The sequence below is a fragment of the Thalia democratica genome, chromosome 7 (assembly GCF_965202585.1).
Source record: "Thalia democratica chromosome 7, ktThaDemo2.hap1.1, whole genome shotgun sequence".
Lineage (NCBI taxonomy): Eukaryota > Metazoa > Chordata > Thaliacea > Salpida > Salpidae > Thalia > Thalia democratica.
Window position 1 is genome coordinate 49,273,083 of NC_139171.1, and position 20,624 is coordinate 49,293,706.

The window sequence follows — 20,624 nt, forward strand, 5'->3', positions numbered from 1 at the left end:
AAAACTAAATTGATAATTTATTTATGCAACACAACAAAAGGACGTTTTGTAAAAATAATGTTTTCTTTAATCTAGTTTGTTTGTAATAGTTTTCTATTTATAAAAACCACACTTATTATATAGAAAATTATTAAATTTTTAATAATTAAATTTTAATTGAATATTAAATATAAATTAATTAAAAAATTCTTAAACTATAAAACTATATTTTCCGAAAACGTAGATAACTATTTAATATAAAGAACACGCCATAAGGTTGTTTCTTAAAATGAAATGATAATATTTTTATAGTGCAGTTTGTTAAGCTAACAAATCTTAAAATCTTAAAAATGACTGACAATGGTCTATGCTTAATATTTAGAGTTACTGACGTTTCTTAAAAGAGGTTGTCACTTGCTTGAAGTAGATCGCAAGAGCCAGTGATTTTAATAAAATGTTTTCGTTTGCTTTTTGCAGAGTCATAAAAGGACTACTTTTAATCTTTTAGTTGCCTTAAAAATGTCGTGCTATCTTACTTACAAGAAAGAAAAACTATTTAAGCAACTTAGTTGACTTTATCTGCTGACTTGAAATAAACTAGCTAAACATTGTATACTAAATTTTAAGTTATTAAGTATTTTTTGAGAAGTTTACAGTCAACTATGCCATGCCAACCACCATTGTTTTCAGACACTAACAAAACTTAAAAATAAGACATAAGGTTGTTTACTAAATTTTTAGATTATAGGACATAAAACTTATTAACATAATTTTATATACTGCATTTATAAAAACACAATACCTTGGACGTACTTTTTATATATTGCAGTTTTTTTTTTGCTGTTTAAAGATTGTCATACATAGAATAACAAGCTTTTTAAGCCTAAAATAAAAACTTATATAATCATAAATTGAAAATTACGAAAAACTTTTGTTAAGTGTCTATTTAATGGGACTCCGATCGACAGATCAGGGTCATATGCAAAATTAAAGAAATTAAAAACTTTATACGGTTGAATGTTTTAACTTAAATCGTCATGTTCGAGTTTAAATTAATATTAATATCATTTTATTAATACTAATATATTCAATTAACTGTATTTCAAAAGGCCAAACTGAAATGATATATCGTTTTGTAAGTCCAGTCTAGGAGACGGACAAAATGTCTGCTTAGTAATTGCTAAAACTTGCTCTGTGCAAAAGAAAAAAAGAAATACCTTTTTTACTACGTTTATATTTTGAAAACTTAAATACCAGGAAAAGGTTCTATACGTAATTAAATATTTGTGATACTCAAAAAAGGTTGGTGCAATTAAGAAGAAAAAAAAAACAAGAATACTTAGTTTAATAAATATAAGATAGGGCTCACAATTATTTGTAAATAAAAATTAGAACTACTTAAACCAGTGGTCGTCAAGCTAATCAAGTTCTGTGTACACCAAGCTGCAAAAAATAAAATCGGTGCACCCCAAGATCTAACTTTAATAAGCGCCGCTAGTGGTGGGACTACGTTAACACTTTCATTAGTGCATTTCTCTTTAAAAGTCATAACTTAGTTTGTATTTACATGCAAACCTTTTAACAACTGAAGCTGAAACTTTTTATTTGATCCTCTTTTTAGTTGACCTCTTTATTTGTTTACCTTATTCTCACAATGATATTTTATTCTATGGCTTTGTCTTACATATTTATAAATTGAACACTTCTCCGCAATTACTACAAAATCACCAGTTTGGTATTCTTTAAATACTTTATAAATATTAACTTCTTAATTAATCTAACTCTATGTATTTTTTGCAATCTAAAAATTCCGTGCACCCCAAAAAAAGTTTCGTGTACACTAGTGTGCACCAGTGTACACCTTGACGACCACTGACTTAAACAACAAATGTAAACTTTAATGTGCAAGGAGTTAAACGAAAACATTAGATAGTTAGTTAAAAATGTTAAGTTTTTAACTTAAAACATAGTAAATATAATACAAAAAAAAAATCAATGAGGTTAGTTTTTACTCTTTCCTGGACAAGTATCGTGTCCTGGACAAGACGTTTAAAGGTATCCAAGTGGTGTGCGACTCGATAACCGAAAGGGTTTTTCGTGCACCAGGTCTTAGGACCGAAAATTTTGAGCGCTATTATTTGTCGTTCAACAAACAACATTATTAGATAAGTTTTTGAAACGTTTTTATGACGAAAACAACTTTATAACAATAAAAGTATATTAAAACAAAATAAATTTAAATTCAAAAAACAAATTTTTTAAACATTGTTTACAATTTTTTTACAGAAAAAGCATTTTTACAAAAAGTTTAAACAACAATTTAAGATTAAAAAAAACTTTATTATATATAATAACGACTTTTTCGGGTTTCATCATGTAACGAAACTTTTAAACATAAAGTTTGGTATTCATCAATTAGTTTCATTATGTTTTTCTAACGGAATATATATTAAACATTAATAGTATGTGTTTAATATATTTGATTTAAATAACTCTTAATGACCTTGTAACTTAATTTGTCCTTCCAGTACATTCTATAACATAAAATATTTCTTTAAGGTTATTTGAGTTAAAATACTTGGTAATTACCTAACATACAACTAACTATATCAAAGAACATTGAAAATTTGAATTCCATAAGTAGTTAAATTTAAAGTTTTTGCAATTTTTTTCAATACAGAAACTAGCTTACTGACATATTGTAATGTTATTAGACATTTCTATAGTATTTTTATTGTTTTAAACTTTATTCTAATCAGATTTTCTTTAAATTCAATATATAAAATGTTATCATCTAGATGTACACAGATGTTTAGAAAATTGTCAACCAGAGTTGTTTCACAACACAGATCACTGACTTCTCTAACAAAGTTGAACCATATTGCAAGAAAAAATCAATTGAGTTCATTAAAAAATACAGGTTTTATATATTTTTATTAATATTTCAACTATTGAAAAATTATTTAGAACAAATATGTAAGTTATATTAAAATACTTAAATCAGTCTAAGACGTTTAATGTAAATTACATTGGTGTGAAAAAAAGTTGTTAAGGTATAATTTCCTTTTTAATAATATTTTATTATCTAGTTTAAATTTTAAGAAGTAGTAGTTAATGTTTTGTTCAATTTAAATTATGTATTTAGTAAAACTAGTAGCTTAATAAAACAAGCAAAATGCAATTTTGTCGGATTAGGATTAGGTTAAATAAATAATCGATTTTCAAAGTGTCAGGCTAACTCAGACAAAATTTGTGTTTTATAAACTAAGGCAATTTTAAAAATATTTTGAAAATTTAGGTTTGTTTTGTTTTGATTATAAGAGTTTTAGTTGAATCATTTTAAAATAATAATAATATAGATATATATATATAATTTACTCATGTTCCAATAATTAATTTTGTTAATTTTACATTTTTACATAATTTATTTCTACTATTAGGTAAAATTTCCACCTTACTGTTAGCTCTACTTAATATAACTATGGGATTTTTCATAGCTTTTTGAAAACATCAAGTTTGTAAACATTTATCTAGAATCCTGCTTTAGTGATTTAAAAATATAGTGCAATTTTACATAAGTATTTTCTTAACATATCAAGAGTTTTGTGCCCATTAAGTTACTGAAAAAAGTTTGTGCAAAGTATATTGATAAATTTATTCTTTTTATTAAAAATACCTTTTCAACACTTAGTTTTTTTACAGTTGTATGAAATATTAAAACTTGATAACTTATAGAATAAGAACATTGCTAATTTTGAAAACTAATACCAGGGTTTTCCAAAGGGTGCAATATCCCATATATTGGCCATTTTAGTATGTTTTAGGGTAAAACTAGTAAAAGTTCAAAAGCTGGCAACTTTTATTTTGTTTAGTTGTAGAATCTTTACTTTTTAGCATTCTTTATAATATTTTTTAAGTAAACTTTAACCAGGATTTCTCAAAATGAGCAATGTAAGGGGCAGTAATTATTGAGGTGTTGAAAAAGTAAATATGTAATAAACTAATTGAAGAGTGAAACCTATTAAAAAAGGCAGGGTTCATAAAAAACCTGGAAAAATTTGAAATTTTGAAAATTTTGAAAAGAACCTGGAAATTTTAACAATATTAACATGTTCAGTGGTAAAATTTCAATTTGACACAAAAATCTATCATATAGATAAAAAAAATTTGTCATCATCAATTTTTTTTTATTAAATAACAGATATAAAGTAGCTTTACAGTATTATTTTAATGTTTTTATACTATTTTACACAGTTCTTACCTTAAACTTAACTTTAAACTAAAAATAGACACAAAAATGTGTATTTTTAAAAACCTGGATGAAATTTTGAAAACCTGGAGAAAATTTGCCAAAAACATTTAACAACCCTGAGAAGGGTTATGTTTTTAGATTTCTGCCAAGATAGGATTATGAAATGAGTTTGGAAAACCTTGGTTTTAACATATTCAATTCTCTTTAAATGTTTCTATTGATTTATCAAATTAAATTTATGCATCATGGATTAAAGATAAGTGCTTCAAAAGATTGAATTCATTTTTAGATTAAAAAAAAAACTTACTCTTTTTTTTTGCCTCAAAGAGTGGCAACACTATTATATATACTACAAATTAGTTAGCTATATTTTTTAAAGACAAAAACTTTTTTTTTATACAGTAAAATGTACGAGTAAGGTGCCTTCTTTAAGAAGCTGCTACTCTACACAGGCTGCTGCTGAAGAAGAAAAATATGAATTTCAAACAGAGACTGCTGAACTTTTAAACATTGTTGCAAAATCACTATATTCTGAAAATGAAGTATGTTTTCTTCACTTTTTTCAATATTATTAATAGTATATATATAAATTGTTATAAATTTAAGGGCATAGGGGGGTCCACCTTGATTTTTACAAGTTGATCTTATTTCATAGAGTTTTAACTGAGCTACCAAAAATTTTTAACCGCTTGAAAAAATTCAAAGTAATTTTTGAGATATGAGCGACCAAAGTCGGTGACCTCAATAGGTTCCTAATGGAAGGCTTAAACTAAAAACGCAAAAAAAGACCATTTCACTAAAAGTCTATATCCTTCTTCATTTTTCAAGCAATCTTCTTCAAACTTTCACAGAAATTTTAAAATATTTTAACATTTTTAATTTAAAACAATATTAAATTTTAAAAAGATTCAGTGTAGGAATTTTTGAAATTTTGAAAAATAAAATTTTTATAAAAAAAAAACACTTTTTTTTTTGTCTAAAATTTTTAGTTTTTAATATTTTAAAATTTATCATTCAAAGTCTTTTAAACTACAAAGGAACGTTTCCTAACAGTTTAGGGTCTCCAGCTCAGGAGAAGATAGGTTTTTAGTGATTTTAAAAAATTCTGAGAAAATTGACCCTGGAAATTTTGTGGTCCATAAATTTGTATAGGAAACTTTTTATAAAAATAACAATATCTCAAAAGTTAAATATGATTTTTTAATTTTATAAAAACTGGCTTGTAGTTAGTACTTCAAGCTTTCATATATAATCCTATGCTATTTTTAGTAAAAAAAAATGTTAGATCCCCCATGCCCTCAAGTAGTATTAAAATAGTTTACTTAATTAAATACAGTTATTATTTTGAAAAGTTTAGATGTAAGCTGGTAGAAAATTAAGACTACTATTGACCATTGAATTTTCCTTTCTATATTTGTACAGAAGTAATAAAAATAAACTTGATTTATATTAATACTAATTAAACCACCTTTGACAAATCAAAACCAATAATAATCAATAACTCATATAACTTTCCAACAACCAAGTTTTTTTTAGCATATAATATAAAACTGTCAGCCTGTTTTCATCAGCTAACTAAGAGACATCAATTTAGAACATCACCATTTCAGTGTTGCCAAAAAACCTGGAATTCTAGAAAAACCTGGAAATTGACAATTCAGGCTAAAAATATCTTAAAAAAACATGGAGTTTTAAAGAATTTTTGCATTTAATATAATTAAATTTAGATTTGACACAAAAAGTCTGTCATATTGAAAAAAAATTTTTTTTAAGTAGAAAACATATTTAATATAGCTTTTAAATATATTTTCACTGCTGTTATACTAATTAAAACAGTTTTTCACCTTAAACTTAATTTTATACAAAAAATATATCAAAAGTCTTGTATATTCAAAAACCTCAAAAAAATTCAGAAAACAGGAACAAGTCTAGTAAAAACCATTTGCAATCCTTCAATAAGGACATAATGATAAATTTTTGTACACCTTAGCCCACCCATTTCACTCAAAAGAACCATAAAAGTTAGAAATGGGTTTTTATAAACATTTTAAATGTAAATCTTTTACTTTATCTCCTATTATGTTGTAATAAAGACCACAGGGGATCAAACATTTATTTTACAAAAATAAGTTCCTTACTTTAAAGTTTAAATTATGTATTATAAAAATGCTTTTAAGATATAGTCAATTATCTATAAATTTTAGATTTCAATGTTTACAAAAGAAAATTTTATTTTTAATTTACTAAAGTTTTGAAAAATTTACTTTAAATCTTTCTTCTTTTTTTTTAAAAGCAATCAAAACTAGTGATGTACCAGACTCACTATCCGGGTCCGGCCGGATATTGCCATTTTTGTCTGTTATCCGGATCCGACCGGATTCTAATTTGAAAAAAAAGTCCGGATCCGGGTCCTACCGGACCCGGATCTAGTCAGTAAAAAAGAGCATACTGAAAAGTATTTTTTCAAAAACAAACTCTGTGTAAATTAATAATAGTCATTTTCGTCAGTTAAAATTAATCACCTACCGTGACTGGCTCATTTTGTACACGTGACTAATTTACATTTGTTTACATATAAACTATGAATTATACATTTCATGAAATGCAACTCTTTACATTTGTTGTAAAATTGAAAACTTTGGAATGAATACTTGCATTATATATTGTTTAAAGTTGAGCTCAGAGAATATTTAGAGTTAATACGGTTGAATGTATGAGCCAATGAGAATCATATGACGAAAAATTTCAAACTAAATACTGATGCAACAAAACATCAGAACATGACAGGCAGTTTATATGTAAGCAGTTAGTTAGTTTGGTGTGTAGCTTGAAGCAACAAAATATCTTGAACGTTTTTGTGAATGCTTATTGTAAGTAGTGTTTTGTTTTAAAAGTGAATATTTCAACAGGTGTTTAATTGTTTAAATATTTAAGCCAGGTTTATAGTTTAATAGTTTATTAAAATTTTTATAGTTTCTTGTTAACTAAAAGTTTTATTTAATTTATAGTTTTATGTTTTAAGTCTTTTGATATAGATTTAAATAGCTTCCAGTTTTTAAAGTGTTACCAAAGTAATTAATAATTTTGTATATGCTAGTATTTCTTGTTGTATTTTATATAAAAGATTGATCACTCAAAACTGTCATGTCTGATTATACAACGTAATCTCAGTTAGAATTTAGTATTTGATAGATATTAATTAAATAAGGTAGGATTTATTATGATGCGTAGTGCTAATAAGTTAAGTGAACCACAATCAGTCCACAACTTTACTACCAAATTGTCAACCTTAGCTAGCTGTTCTACTAATTATTAGATTAAAGTATTTTTTTCAGTTTTCAAAATCCTCATTCTGACTCAGGCTTGTTTATACTTACTCTAGCTAGTTATATTGACTTAAACAGTGGCAAGCCTGCTAGTTTGAAAATTTTTGGGAATTTTAGAAAATCTTGGACTGCCTCAGGCTAGTTTAGTTTTTTTATAAAAACTCAGGCTAGTTTTCTTTTAGATTTTGAATGAGTTTGGGCTGATCCAGTTTTCAATATTTGGTAATTTTCTAGTGTATTTTGTTCAAAAACTTAATTTCAGATTTTTAATTGTAAATAACACCTAAATTTGTAAACCTTGTGGCTAGCTGTTCTACTTATTATTAGATTAAAGTTCTTTTTTTTTCAGTTTTTAAAAACCTCATTATGACCCAGGCTAGTTTATTCTAGTGAAGTACCGGACTCACTATCCGGGTCCGGGTCCGGCCGGATATTGCCATTTTTGTCTGATATCCGGATCCGGCCGGATTCTAATTTGAAAAAAAAGTCCTGATCCGGTTCCGGCCAATTTAAACAAAAAAATTTTTTGAACATGATTTTTTGTAAATGTTAAGCAAGATATGCTTTATGTAACAAAGTTCAATAACTTAAACTTTAGTATGTAAATGCTGAGCTATGTGCTATCACTCTTGGACTGAACAGTTATGAGTACCAACACTGTACTTTGAATTTTTAATCATAGTGTTTTTAGCTGTTTCTAACAATAAAAAAGTTTAAAACATGCAAATAAACAAAAAAAACTTCATTTTGTAGGTGTTCATCAGAGAACTGGTGTCAAATGCAAGCGATGCCCTCGAAAAGCTCAGGTACGCCGGTCTGACTGAAGAAAGTTCAGCGCTGGTCGGTGAAGGCCACAACTTCGAAGTGAAAGTGACGACGGACAAGCAAGAAAACACCATCACAATCCAAGATAATGGCATCGGAATGACCAAGGAGGAACTGATCAAAAACTTGGGAACGATCGCTCGTTCAGGCTCAAAGGAGTTTCTGAAAGAAGTCGCCCAAAAAGGTTGGTGATTTTTGTCAACAAATTTTTTATCTTGTTATTAGTGCAGTAATATTTTTTACAACTTGAGGATGTACAATAGTTTCTAGAAAAGTAATTATAGTAGATTGTGTTAAATAGTTAATTTCTTTATTCCACTGTTTGTCAGTTATTATTACTTAATAGTTTTTTTATATTTAAATATCTTTTTTAATATTTAAATATTTTTTAAAACTAAGTCATATCATAAAAAATTCCTCAAATACAATATTTTTTAAACACTTACTCTAAACTGTTAGTTTGATTTTAATTACGCTCACTAAATTCTGAAAAAGTTTTAAAGCTTTCTTAAAAACTATAAATAGATTTTTCAAATCATGCTATATAATCAAAACTATCTACAAATTTAATTCTACATTACTGTATCTATTAGATTTTTTAATAATCTTTAAACTATAATCTACTGTTCCAAATTTAATTTTTACTATTTTGAAATTTCATCTACAATTGTTTTTTAAAAATTCTTAAGATACATCTCATAAGCTTACGCTGCATTTATAGATTTTGTAACATTTTTTAAAATATAATTTCAGATTCTGATTATTAATAATAAAAACATTGAATTGTAAATTCTGTAATATAATTTGTTGAATCAAATTCAAAGTCTAATATATTAAAAAGAGTACTTTAAGTACCTAACACTTAAATATGTTTTGTTTTAAACTTGTTTATTTTATCATACTAAAATATAGTTATTAAATTACGATAAATGTACTTGTGGAGTTTTACAAGTAAAAACTATTTTCAAGTTATACCATAATACAAGTTTTCATATTATTTACATTTATTTTACAACTTTAAACTATTTACAATTTTTTTATACTGAGAGTATTTAAAATATCAACAGTACTTTTTAAGAAAAACTTAAAACATCTACTTGCTGATTTTCAATGCTTCAGTAATTAAACAGTACTGCTAATAGTATAGCATTTTCTAAAAAAGTAATATACAGAAATCACGTAAAGTACTTTTAACTTAACAAGTGATGTACATAATTAACATTAAATAAGAAAAAAAAAAACTATTTCTTATAAGTGCTCAATATATTTTTAAAGGCTAGAGATGCCGATTAATACAAATTTATTAAATTTGTTTGAATAAATATTTATTAAGTGTAAATTTTTTTATTTTTAAATTTATCTTATCAACATTGGTTTTTATCAGGCAACCCAAACTCTTCCATCATCGGACAGTTCGGAGTTGGCTTTTATTCTTCGTTCATGGTCGCCGACAAAGTGGAAGTTCACACTAAAAGCTGCAAGCCCGACAGCAAGGGATACTGCTGGACATCAGAGGGGTGAGATGTGATGTTTTATGATTATTAACGTAACAAGCTGACTTTGAGTTAACTTAAAACTTAAATAAAATTACTTCGGAAAATTTCAATCTTTAATAGTCTTAAACGCTTAAAAAAATATATTTAAGTTAATTTGTTGAATTTTGTTTTATTTTAGGTTCATATTTAAATTATTAAATACTTTGTATTTAGTATCTTAAAAAACAACTAAAATTAGATTGTTTTAACTAGATTGCCAAAAAAACCTGGAATCCTGGAAAAACTTTAAATTTGAGAAATTTAAAAAAAAGCCTGGAATTTCAAACAAAATTTACTAAAAACCTGGAATAATTTTAAGGAAATTTTACATGTAAATTAGCAAAATTTTGATTAGATACAAAATCTATCACAAATACAACTATTTTTTTGTATCATTAATTTTTTAATTATTAAAAAAACACATCTAAAGTAGCTTTACAGTATATTTTTAATGTTGTTAAACTATTTATTACATTTTTTTTACCTTAAGTTTAATTTTATACTAAAAATAAACGAAAAAAAATTGCATTTTAAAACCTTGTAAAAATTCAGAAAACCTGGAAGAAAATAGCAAAAAAACATTTTGCAACCCTGTTTTAAGCATACTCAAACTTTATTCTTTAGACCAGCGTTTCCCAAAATTTTTTTTCAAAAGGTCCCCTTAAAAGAAATTAAAAAAGCTATCCAACAATATTTCTCAAAAAACTATCTAAAACATTTTATTTTTTTCTCTATATCTTCAACTCCAGAATATCTAGTGTAAGTTTCAATTTATAGCCTTGTTGCTCCCCTTTTTATGACTTGTGGTCCCCTAAGTTTCCTAATTTTTTCCATAGTATCTAGTATAAGTTTCAAAACTGCAATTAAAAACGCCTAAGACCTTTTTTTCTCATTAAATTCAGAATATCTCGTGTAAATTTCAAATTATGGCCTTGTTGCACCCTTGGTTTCCTAATTTTTTCCATGATATCTAGTATAAGCTTCAAAACTACCATTAAAAACGCCTAAGGCATTTTTTTTGTTCTTTATCATTAACTCCAGAATATCTAGTGTAAGTTTCAATTTATGACATCATAGCACCCTTTGGCCCCTTTGCTGCTCATAGCCCCCAAGGGGAACACTGGCCCAGTTTGGGAAACCATGCTTTAGAACCTTAGTCTAATTCAGATTGCAGATATATAAAATTAGATAAGTTTAATTTTTTATAAACTATAACCACTTATACACACAAAAAAAAATATCTGTCTAATGCAAATGAAATTTACGTTTACAACTATTGAATTAAAAAAAATTACTTTAAGCTCGCAAAGTTCTGATTTTTTTTAAATGTTGTTCAACGACATTTAGTATGAACTTCTTGAATTAACTTAATGAATTTCAACAGCGGGGTCTCGTACGACATCTCCGAGTCTTCATCAGCCGAGCAGGGAACCAAAATCCTCATTTACCTGAAACCTGATTGCAGGAAGTTCTCCGAGGAGGACGTCGTCAAGGACATTCTTTCCAAGCACAGCTCCTTCGTCGGGTTCCCGGTGACTCTCAACAGCACTGTATTGAACCCTGTGCCGGTAAGTGCTCATTTTCTTCAAGTCATTTTTCAAGTTTTTTGTAGGTTGTCGTCCTTTTGAGAAATTTGTGTTAGTAATATTAACAGGCTCTATTAATGCTTTCAGTTGAAACTTAAAAATACGGTGTTACAGAGTTGCCACACGCTTAGGCTACTTCTAACTTTTTTGAAAACCTCTTGTAGACTTTGGCTAGTTTTGATATATGTTTTCTGACTATCAGAATAATTTAGAACTTCATTTTTTTTTGTTTTTAAAAAGTATGTAATTAATAAGTCCTCTTTTTTATTTTGGAATTTTTAGGTATTTACGATTGATAAGTTATAGTTATTTCAAATTTTGAAACATATTTTTTCAAATTTATTAATAAGTTCAGGTCAACTAAGGCTAGTTTTTAGTCACTCAGGGTGACTTTTTTTTGCTTATAAGAGTGGCAACCCGATGCTTAGTTTATAAAAGGTACATCTGTTTTCATGTTTTAATTTTAATAATTTTTTGCTGTTTTTTAAATTTTTGGGTGAGCATAGTTTGTAAAAAAAGATAGTTATTTTAAAACAAATTTGTTGTTGTAACTTTTCGACTAGCAGAGAAATAAAAAAAAAAATTCTAAAAGTGTATTTTATATAATTGATTTAATTCATGCAATTATACATCACTTCATATACAGATTGTAAATAGAAAGTTAATTCGTAATATATAACAACAAGTATTAGTGTTCATTTATACTTTGTAAAATAATGTCATCTAACAAATAAGTTGAGAGTATTTCAATAAACCATTTAACATACCACGCAAGCAGGTAATTTTCAAAAGCTCCAATTCCGCTATGCTAACAATAAAAGTTAAAATTACAATTTTTTCAGCCACTTTGGACGTTGGAAGCGAAGGACATTGATGAAGACCAGCATCTGAACTTCTTTAGGCACCTGTCAGGCAACGACCAGGAACATTACATGTACAAATTGTTCTACAAAACCGACGCTCCACTTAACATCAGAAGGTTCAATTCATTTGTTAACCTTTAAATAATATTTCTTTATACATGTATCAAAAAAATAACAATAGGCACAGTGTTATTATTTTTAATTTAAAATAGTAGGAAATTCACTAAACATCAAAAAGTTTTGATTTTATTGTTTCATTTCTTATAAATCATATTCCTCTTTCTATGTAATAACAAAAAAACAAGGACTGTCTAAATAATTTTTTACTAAAAAGGTTAAGATATTTATAACAGTTTACTAACACATTTAAATTAAGTTTATTAATGTCTTAAGTAAATGATGTAAAAATATTTTTTTTTGCATTCTCAGGTAATTAAAAAATAATCCTATAAAACTAGTTACTTTAAAATAATGTCTTCTACGTGTTAGTTAACATAAGTTCTAATTATTAATCATCTCTTAGCAGTCTCAACATCAGTTAGCTATCTATTTTCATACCAAAACTAACATTCCTATGTAAAATTCTGAATATTTAACAACAGCGTCTTCTACGTGTCCGAGCAACGGCCGTCGCTGCTCGAAATGGCCAAGGACCAGACTGGCAACAGCGGGGTGTCGCTGTACAGCAGGAAGGTGCTGATCCAGCACAAGGCCGCCCACGTCGTGCCCAAGTGGATGCGCTTTTTGAGGGGAGTGATCGACAGCGAAGACATTCCGTTGAACATAAGCAGGGAGCTGCTGCAAAACAACCAGCTGATAGCCAAGTTGAGGGAGACCGTCACCAGCCGCGTTGTCAGGTTTGTTTGCCACTTATAGTTGTTTATTACTTTAAGTATTTTTCAATTAAAACTAGAAATCTTAATTTTGATTTTAACTTGGGTGTACACTGTAAAATTCACTTTATTTCACGTTTTTTAGATAAGTAAATAAAGTAATTGAACTAGTTACAGTTTTTTTACAATAAAAGTCTTCTTACCAAGTATATATATAAAAGTTTTATTATTATGTATTATTTTATACTTTTTTTATGTATGCTGAAGTTCACTTGATTTTGTGTTACAACTGTGTGAGTTCACACTTTTTAACTTTTTATGTTTTGCACAGTAAGATATCATCTTGCAAAGTTTTTTTTTAAAGTTGTTATTCCTGCTTTTTACATTTAGTTTGCTTTATAGGTCTTTTTTATTACGGTAGTCTTAAAGCAAAAAAATAAAAAAAAAACCATTTCTGTCTTAAACTTTTATGACCAGTTATATTTTCTTATGAAGTTGCATGTTTTCTCCCCTTTTAACAACAACAATCCCGCAGGTTCTTCTTGCAGCAGGCGAAGCGCGATCCTGAAAAGTACATGAAGTTCCACGACGCTTACAAGATGTTCATCACCGAGGGAGTTCTCTCCGACGAGACGTTCAACCAGAGGGAGGAGGTGGCCCAGCTGCTCAGGTACGAGTCGAGCGAGGTGGAGGCGGGCAGGAGCACCGGGTTGAAGGACTACATCGGCAGGATGAAGGAGGGGCAGAGGCACATTTACTACCTGTGCGCGCCAAAGTATGTTTCACGTTAAGTTCTATAAAAATGTTGTATAATGCTTCGTAATAGAAGACTAGTAAATTGTATTGATTTGAATATCTACGCTACACTTGTGCGCTCCAGAGTATATTGTTTATGGTTAAAAAGTTTAATGATAAACAAAGCGCTTCAAAGTATGTCTCGAGGTACTTTTTCACTTATATGTAAATAATTTAGTTAACTTTATATCTACTACCTGTGCGCTCCTTAGTATGTCAAATAATATATGTTGTGTTTAATAAATAAACAAAATACCAAATTTAATCACTTTTATAACAGTTAGAAAAACTAAGGTATAATAACTTTACTAATTTTAAATAACTATTTTATAATAATACAGAAATAATAGAGATAAGTAATAATAGTTGGAGGCACATATAATATTTTTGCATACCAAAGTACATCTTATGTATTTATTAGTTGGTTTATTATTTTATGATTCCTGCGTTTTTAATACAATTACGTTTACATTTATTTTTTTAAGTAATTTGTAGTATTTTGATTAAGTAATTATTATTTTATAATTTTTATATTAATGTTGCGATATATTAACTTAGACGCAACATAATTTTATGGTACAATTTAAATTTGTTTCAGAATTTTTGTTGTGATAATTTTTTAATACAAAACACTTAATTTTATCGTTCTTTTTCTTCACTTATTTTAAAAAAAAGTGAGACCTGGTTCTATTTTTATATTTTCTGCTGTGTTAAACTTTTAATTCAATTCAACTCTCAATGATTGTTTCAAGCATTTTGTATGAAATACGGTTAAGAATAAAACCGTGTTTATTTTAAATACGTTATTCATTCAGACAACTAACCGTTGGTTTTATTACAATTTAAAACAACATGTACAGTTTTTAAATGTTTGTTTAAAACAGCCGCGAGTTAGCCGAGTCTTCCCCGTACTTCGAAGCTCTGAAGAGCAAGAAAGTTGAGGTTCTGTTTTGTTACGACGCCTACGATGAAGTTCTCATGATGCAGCTACAAAAATTCGACGAGTTTGTTTTATAAGTTTTTGAAGTAGATTGCAATTTATTTTCAAAACATCAGTAAACTTTTTCTTATTCTTTTTAATTCTATTTGTAAAAAGTTTTTTATTCTGCGAGTTTTGTATAAATGCCGAAAACATGTTGTATAGTATTTATATAAATAATAATTTAATTAAAAAAACATCATTATGCCAATTAATTAGTTTTAACTATTTTAAATAATAAATTGATTATTACCACTTATTTAAATCTCACTCAACAGATAACAAAATCATCATAATTTTTTGTTAGTTTTTTATTGTTAAAAGATAAGGTTTTTTCGTTGACGAGTTTCTTTGACCTGTTTCACAACATTACTAAAAATTCTTACTATAGTATTTATATACTACTTTAAGTAACTAAAATAATATGTTTATAAACTTAATTGACTATTACTATGGAAAATCTCAATCAGCAAGCAGCTGTTCTCGGTGGAAAACGAAGTGGTGGCGGACATGTTCAAGCCGGCCGAAGACGGCGACAAGGCCGACAAGAAAGACGACGACAAAGCGGATAGTGACGTCACACTGAAGCTTTCGAACACGCAAGCCGACGAGTTGGTTTCGTGGGCCAAGGGCTCGCTCGGAATGAAAGTCGAGCAAGTCAAGGTGATTGTTCGTTGTCGCAATTTGAAAACGTAAATGTTGTTTTCAGCTTACCGATTATGTTAATTTTTCAAAGATTTTATCTAGTTTATTCAAACTGATATTTATTGTAACTTTTCATCGGGCGCAGGGTTCGTACGCGTCAGCCTGAATTAGTTTTTTATTGAAAAATTTGCAAAATGTCAGTTTTTGGCTGTTCAAATGGTTGAAAATTCGCAAACTGTTGAAATAAACACAAAATTAAATTATTTTTTATGAAGTTGTTAAAAATTGCGGGTTCTTTATTAATAAAAATTATGTTTTTGCTACCTTATATTTTACTAAAATAAAGGCATATTTCAAAATTTCAGGATTTGTAAGTACAAAAGCTTGAAAACTTCTGCAATTCTAAAGGAAAATTGAGAGCAGGGTGGCCACTAAAGCTGGAATTTGACAATTTAGACTAAAAAAACCTGAGAAACGTAATTATATACAATTTTTACATGTTAAGTGGTGAAATTTCGATATGACACAAAAATCTATCATATCGATAAAGATTTTTATTATCATCAGATTAAAAAAAACACATTTAAAGTAGCTTTACAGTATTTTTTCAATGTTGTTATACTTTAATACAGTTTTTAACATTAAAATTATTTTTAAATTAAATTATACCAAAAAACATATTCTTTGGCAGTAGTTTACTTCACATTTGTGAGACTTAGAGATTATTTGAAAAGAGGTAAGCAGTGAGAAAAAATGATACCTAGTTCAGTACAAAAATGTTTATAGTTAAGTTTATATTATTTATTTTTACATTCAAATACCTTATTATTACAATTATCTTTCGCTGAAAAACCAATTCTGAACACAGCAGCTATTCAATAGAAAATTTTTAGCTAAGAATTACTAGTCTAATTAAAAAAGGAACCTGACAGAAAGTTTTTATTTTGGTTCAAAAATGTGTACTGAATAAGAAGTGCGTACTTAAAGCGCGTTCCTAAGAGGAAAGTAAAAGTTAGGCTAAATCGGTCAAAATCTTTAAAAGCTAGGCTAAATTTACAAAATTTTGCGTTGAAACCCTGAATAAATAACTTGTTTGTTAAACAATATGTCTGTTGCCAGGTAACAGACAAATTGGACAAGCACCCGGCCATGGTAACCGTGTGGGAGATGGGTTCCATCAGGCACTTTCTCAGGAGCCAGTACCTGACGGACTCGAAGCAGATGTCGGAAGAGGAGAAAATAGCTCTTTTCAAACCCACATTGCAGCTCAGTTCAAAGTTAGTTTTTGCTGCATTTAACTTTAAATTTACTTTTTAAAGCTTAGTAACCCTATACTAATTAATCATTTATATGCTTGTTAAATTTTCAACGTGTATTTCAAAACTCCTTATTTCTTTTTATTATATTAAGTAACTTACAACTTGTTAAGCATATTTGTTGGTTTTTGTTTATGTTATACATTTCTATGTTGGTTTTTTTTCTGTTTAGTTTTACGATTAAACTTTTTTTAAACAATGGTGTTACCAATTAATAATTTATTTTATTTTTGTTTTTGTATAAGTTTTTAAGTTTTGTGTTTATCATTGAAGTTAAAGTAATCGACTATAAAAAAGAATTATAAATTTAGCTGCTCAGTTTTCTTCATTTATGTTCATTAAGGTTGATATTTAGCTTTTTTTAAAGATATAGTCATCTTTTCAAAAATTTTTGATACAAATTAATGGTTTGCAATTTTTTGAGTTAGGTACTTCAAGATTTTAGGAATTAAATTTTGCAATATTTAGGTGTATATTTTTAAATGTCTGTCTAAACAATTTTTTGAAAAATTAGAAAATATAGACTTTATAACCGAAAAATGAAATAAAGTCTAGTTTTTGTTCATCGAAAAAAGAAATATTTCGTTTAGAAATTCCAAAGTTTTTTGTGAGATATTTAAAAAAAATTATGACGATTAGATTTATAAATATTTTTTTAAACTTTAGGACAAGATAGATCTTAAGTAACATAGTTCTTTTAGCTTTTTAGTTTGCACTTTCCGTAAAGAATCTATGAAACTCTTAAACTTAGTTGCTTATTTTTAAAATTGTTTAAAGTTTTTTTTATAATGGTATAAAGAAATTAGTAAATTGATTATTAATATTCAAATCAAGACTAAATATTTTACCCCGTACCTTTAGTACAGTTTCTATAAGGTCAGTAAAAATAGTAGTAAAATGTCTGTAACTAAAAATTAATTTTTCTATTGTCAGAAATTTTAACAAAAATGAACTATGCTTTAACCTACCACCTTAAACAACAAATTTGTAAATAATAAGTTATGTTTTCAAACAGTAACCCAATAGTGATGAAACTCCACAAGTTGAAAGACGACGATGATGAATTAGCTTCGCTTATTCTCAGACAGGTAAAAATAACTAAAGATAAAAAAACTTGGTTTTATTTATAAAAAGTTTAATAGTATAATAAAATTGCCATGAGCTAATATCAAAAAGGTCTTGAGTTTTGTATACAGTAAAATGTCATTGATTGTAACTGAAATTGAGTAGGCTGCTTTATAGAGTTTGTTTACTAAGATTTTTATAAAACATTGAAATAGGGCTCTTCATTTTGTATTTTTGTGCCTGCATAGTTTGAGAAATATAGTTGTTCATTTTAGAACTAAATGTTTTAAAAATTAATTAGTTAAATTCCAGTATGAGCTTCACAAACACAATTAAACCAGCTGTCCACATTTTAATTCAAGTAAACAAACACAGTTGTACGACAACGCCATGATTTCAGCCGGATTGACGGAGGACGCCAGGCCGATGGTGACCAGAATCAACGAGTTGTTGGACAAAGTCCTCGCTAGTAAATAATTCCCTTGCTTTATTGATTGTGTGTTTTTTTAGTAAATATTCGTTTAGCGTGTACCATAGTAGAACAATTGTTTTAATAAATTATTCGTATTAATCCCTTTTTGTGCTGTTATAACTTTTAATTTCAGTAAAACTATCCATAACTTGTATTAAGCTAGAATTCGTTTGTTTCTGTAATTAACTAAGAATTGATGGTTGATTCTTGGAATTATTTTTATTTAAATCGGTTTCTAAAAGTTTTTAGCTAGTAATTAAAATAAAAAGCATATGAATACTTCTTGTCACAATTTCAAATTCAAATTTTCCACTTTTTACTCTTCTGATAAACATGGTCTAAAACACAAAAGAGCATTTGCACAACATCTATTCTGTTATTCAGCAACTGTTCAAACCAATTACCTAAGCTTTCATGCAGTTATATTGAGTTACAGCTTTTATTAACGGTGCGACGCTGAGTGTTGCAATCAATAAACTTTCTGAACAAAAGATAATTCAAAAAATAACGAAGAGTATGTCGATTTAACTCTTGTTTAATAACTAAACTAATAGTATTAAACTAATATTTTAAATAGCTTGTTTTAATTAAATAAAAGTACCTAACAAAAATATGTCAGACACTTAAAGGTTAAAATTAATTAAATTATAAGTTAAAGACAAAATATTATTAAAATCAAAAACTTTAAAAAACCACTAAATACCTAAAGGATTAGGTTTATTATAAATCAGAGTTTTAGTAAGTTAAATACCAGTGTTTGAGTTTTTGCATAAATAATTAAAAAAAGTCACTTTAACCTGTAGTACTCAGTTTTAGAATTTACATAAAGTCCACAAGAAATAATTTTGTTTTTGAGAGGCAGCACTTTAAGTGATGAACAGTGTTTTAGCTTGTTTTGAAAAACATAAGTTATTTAATTTCTAGATACTAATTTAAATTACTTAGATTTATTAATAGTACCCTTAAATTTGTTGCTATCAATTTGTCTAAAAAATATAGAATTTTGATTTATAATACTCAAGTGACTTTTAATAAAGAAACTGATAACTATTTTATAAGTTTGTTTGTTACCCATAGCATCTGATAAGATTTTGTAGAAGTCAAATTTGCTCGAGCGGACAAAATTACACGAGAGCACTAAATTGCGCGAGCAGACAATTTCGCACGGAGAGACTTATGCACGGGTTAAATTTTTGATTTATTTATTTTACTTTCCTTTACCCTCGGTAAGTAAGTTTTTTTTGTTATTAATTATTTTTTTTAGTTGTTTTATTTTTACTATCATTGTTACCCCTTACCCTCGGTCAGTAGTTTTTTTTTCTTTTTAGTTGATTAATTTTTCTTGTTTTTTTTTAACAATGATATTTTTATTTTTGCTATCACTGTTACCCCTAATCCTTACCCTCGGTCAGTAACCTTTTTATTAGTTTATGTTTTAATATTTATTTCATTATTATAATTTGTTCTGTTTTTTTTACTCTCGTGCAAAATTGACCCTTGGTTAAACATTTTCTTCGTGCAAAAGTATCTTCATGAAAAATTGACCCTTTCTGCAATTTTGACACGTTGTTCCCAATAAGATTATGTCTAACTTTATTTTAATAAAATTTAATTTAAACCTTTTTACTAATTAACAATTTACTAAACATGAATTTTTTTGTTAAAAAAAAACAGAGCAAAAAGATATAAAATATAGATAACTTTAAAGAATAAAGTTTCAAAAACTCACAAAACTAATAAATATAGCCAACTTAAAATTTAACAAAATTCATACCCAATTAGCCTGAGATTTACAAAAAAAAAATTGTTTTTAATCAAAGTTTTCAGTGTGTTTATGATATTTGCAATAAATGCGCAAAGTTCTTTTTAAGGTTTATAAATAAATATGGGCTAGCTTTTGGTCACTTGGGCTATTAATTTCACCTCATAGAGTAGTAACACTGTAAGTAATTATGTTTAAGTATTTTTAATTATTTTTGATTCGAACAAACTAGCAACTTAAATGAAAATACTTTAAAACAAAACTGTATTATAGCAGAAGGAATACTGTTGAACTAGCTGTAGCTAAGCAACGTAAGAGTAACAGCTAAGAGTATAAAATTGATTTAGCATTAAAAAATTATACTAGTCAAGTTTAGATACGGTTTTAAATA

At 27.4% G+C, this 20,624-nt stretch overlaps 1 protein-coding gene across 1 annotated transcript; it reads left to right on the forward strand.

Annotated features, from left to right (window-relative positions):
- The first annotated feature begins 2,743 nt into the window (after nucleotides 1–2,743).
- Nucleotides 2,744–18,564, forward strand: LOC145840205 (heat shock protein 75 kDa, mitochondrial-like). The gene is made up of 13 exons (XM_082947373.1): nucleotides 2,744–2,899; nucleotides 4,634–4,773; nucleotides 8,311–8,566; nucleotides 9,767–9,899; nucleotides 11,302–11,485; nucleotides 12,346–12,482; nucleotides 12,969–13,223; nucleotides 13,735–13,974; nucleotides 14,879–14,998; nucleotides 15,444–15,636; nucleotides 16,738–16,895; nucleotides 17,950–18,022; nucleotides 18,375–18,564. The coding sequence occupies exons 1-13, from the start codon at nucleotides 2,764–2,766 to the stop codon at nucleotides 18,474–18,476; spliced, it is 2,127 nt and encodes a 708-aa protein (XP_082803499.1). The 5' UTR covers nucleotides 2,744–2,763; the 3' UTR covers nucleotides 18,477–18,564.
- The last annotated feature ends 2,060 nt before the right edge of the window (nucleotides 18,565–20,624 follow it).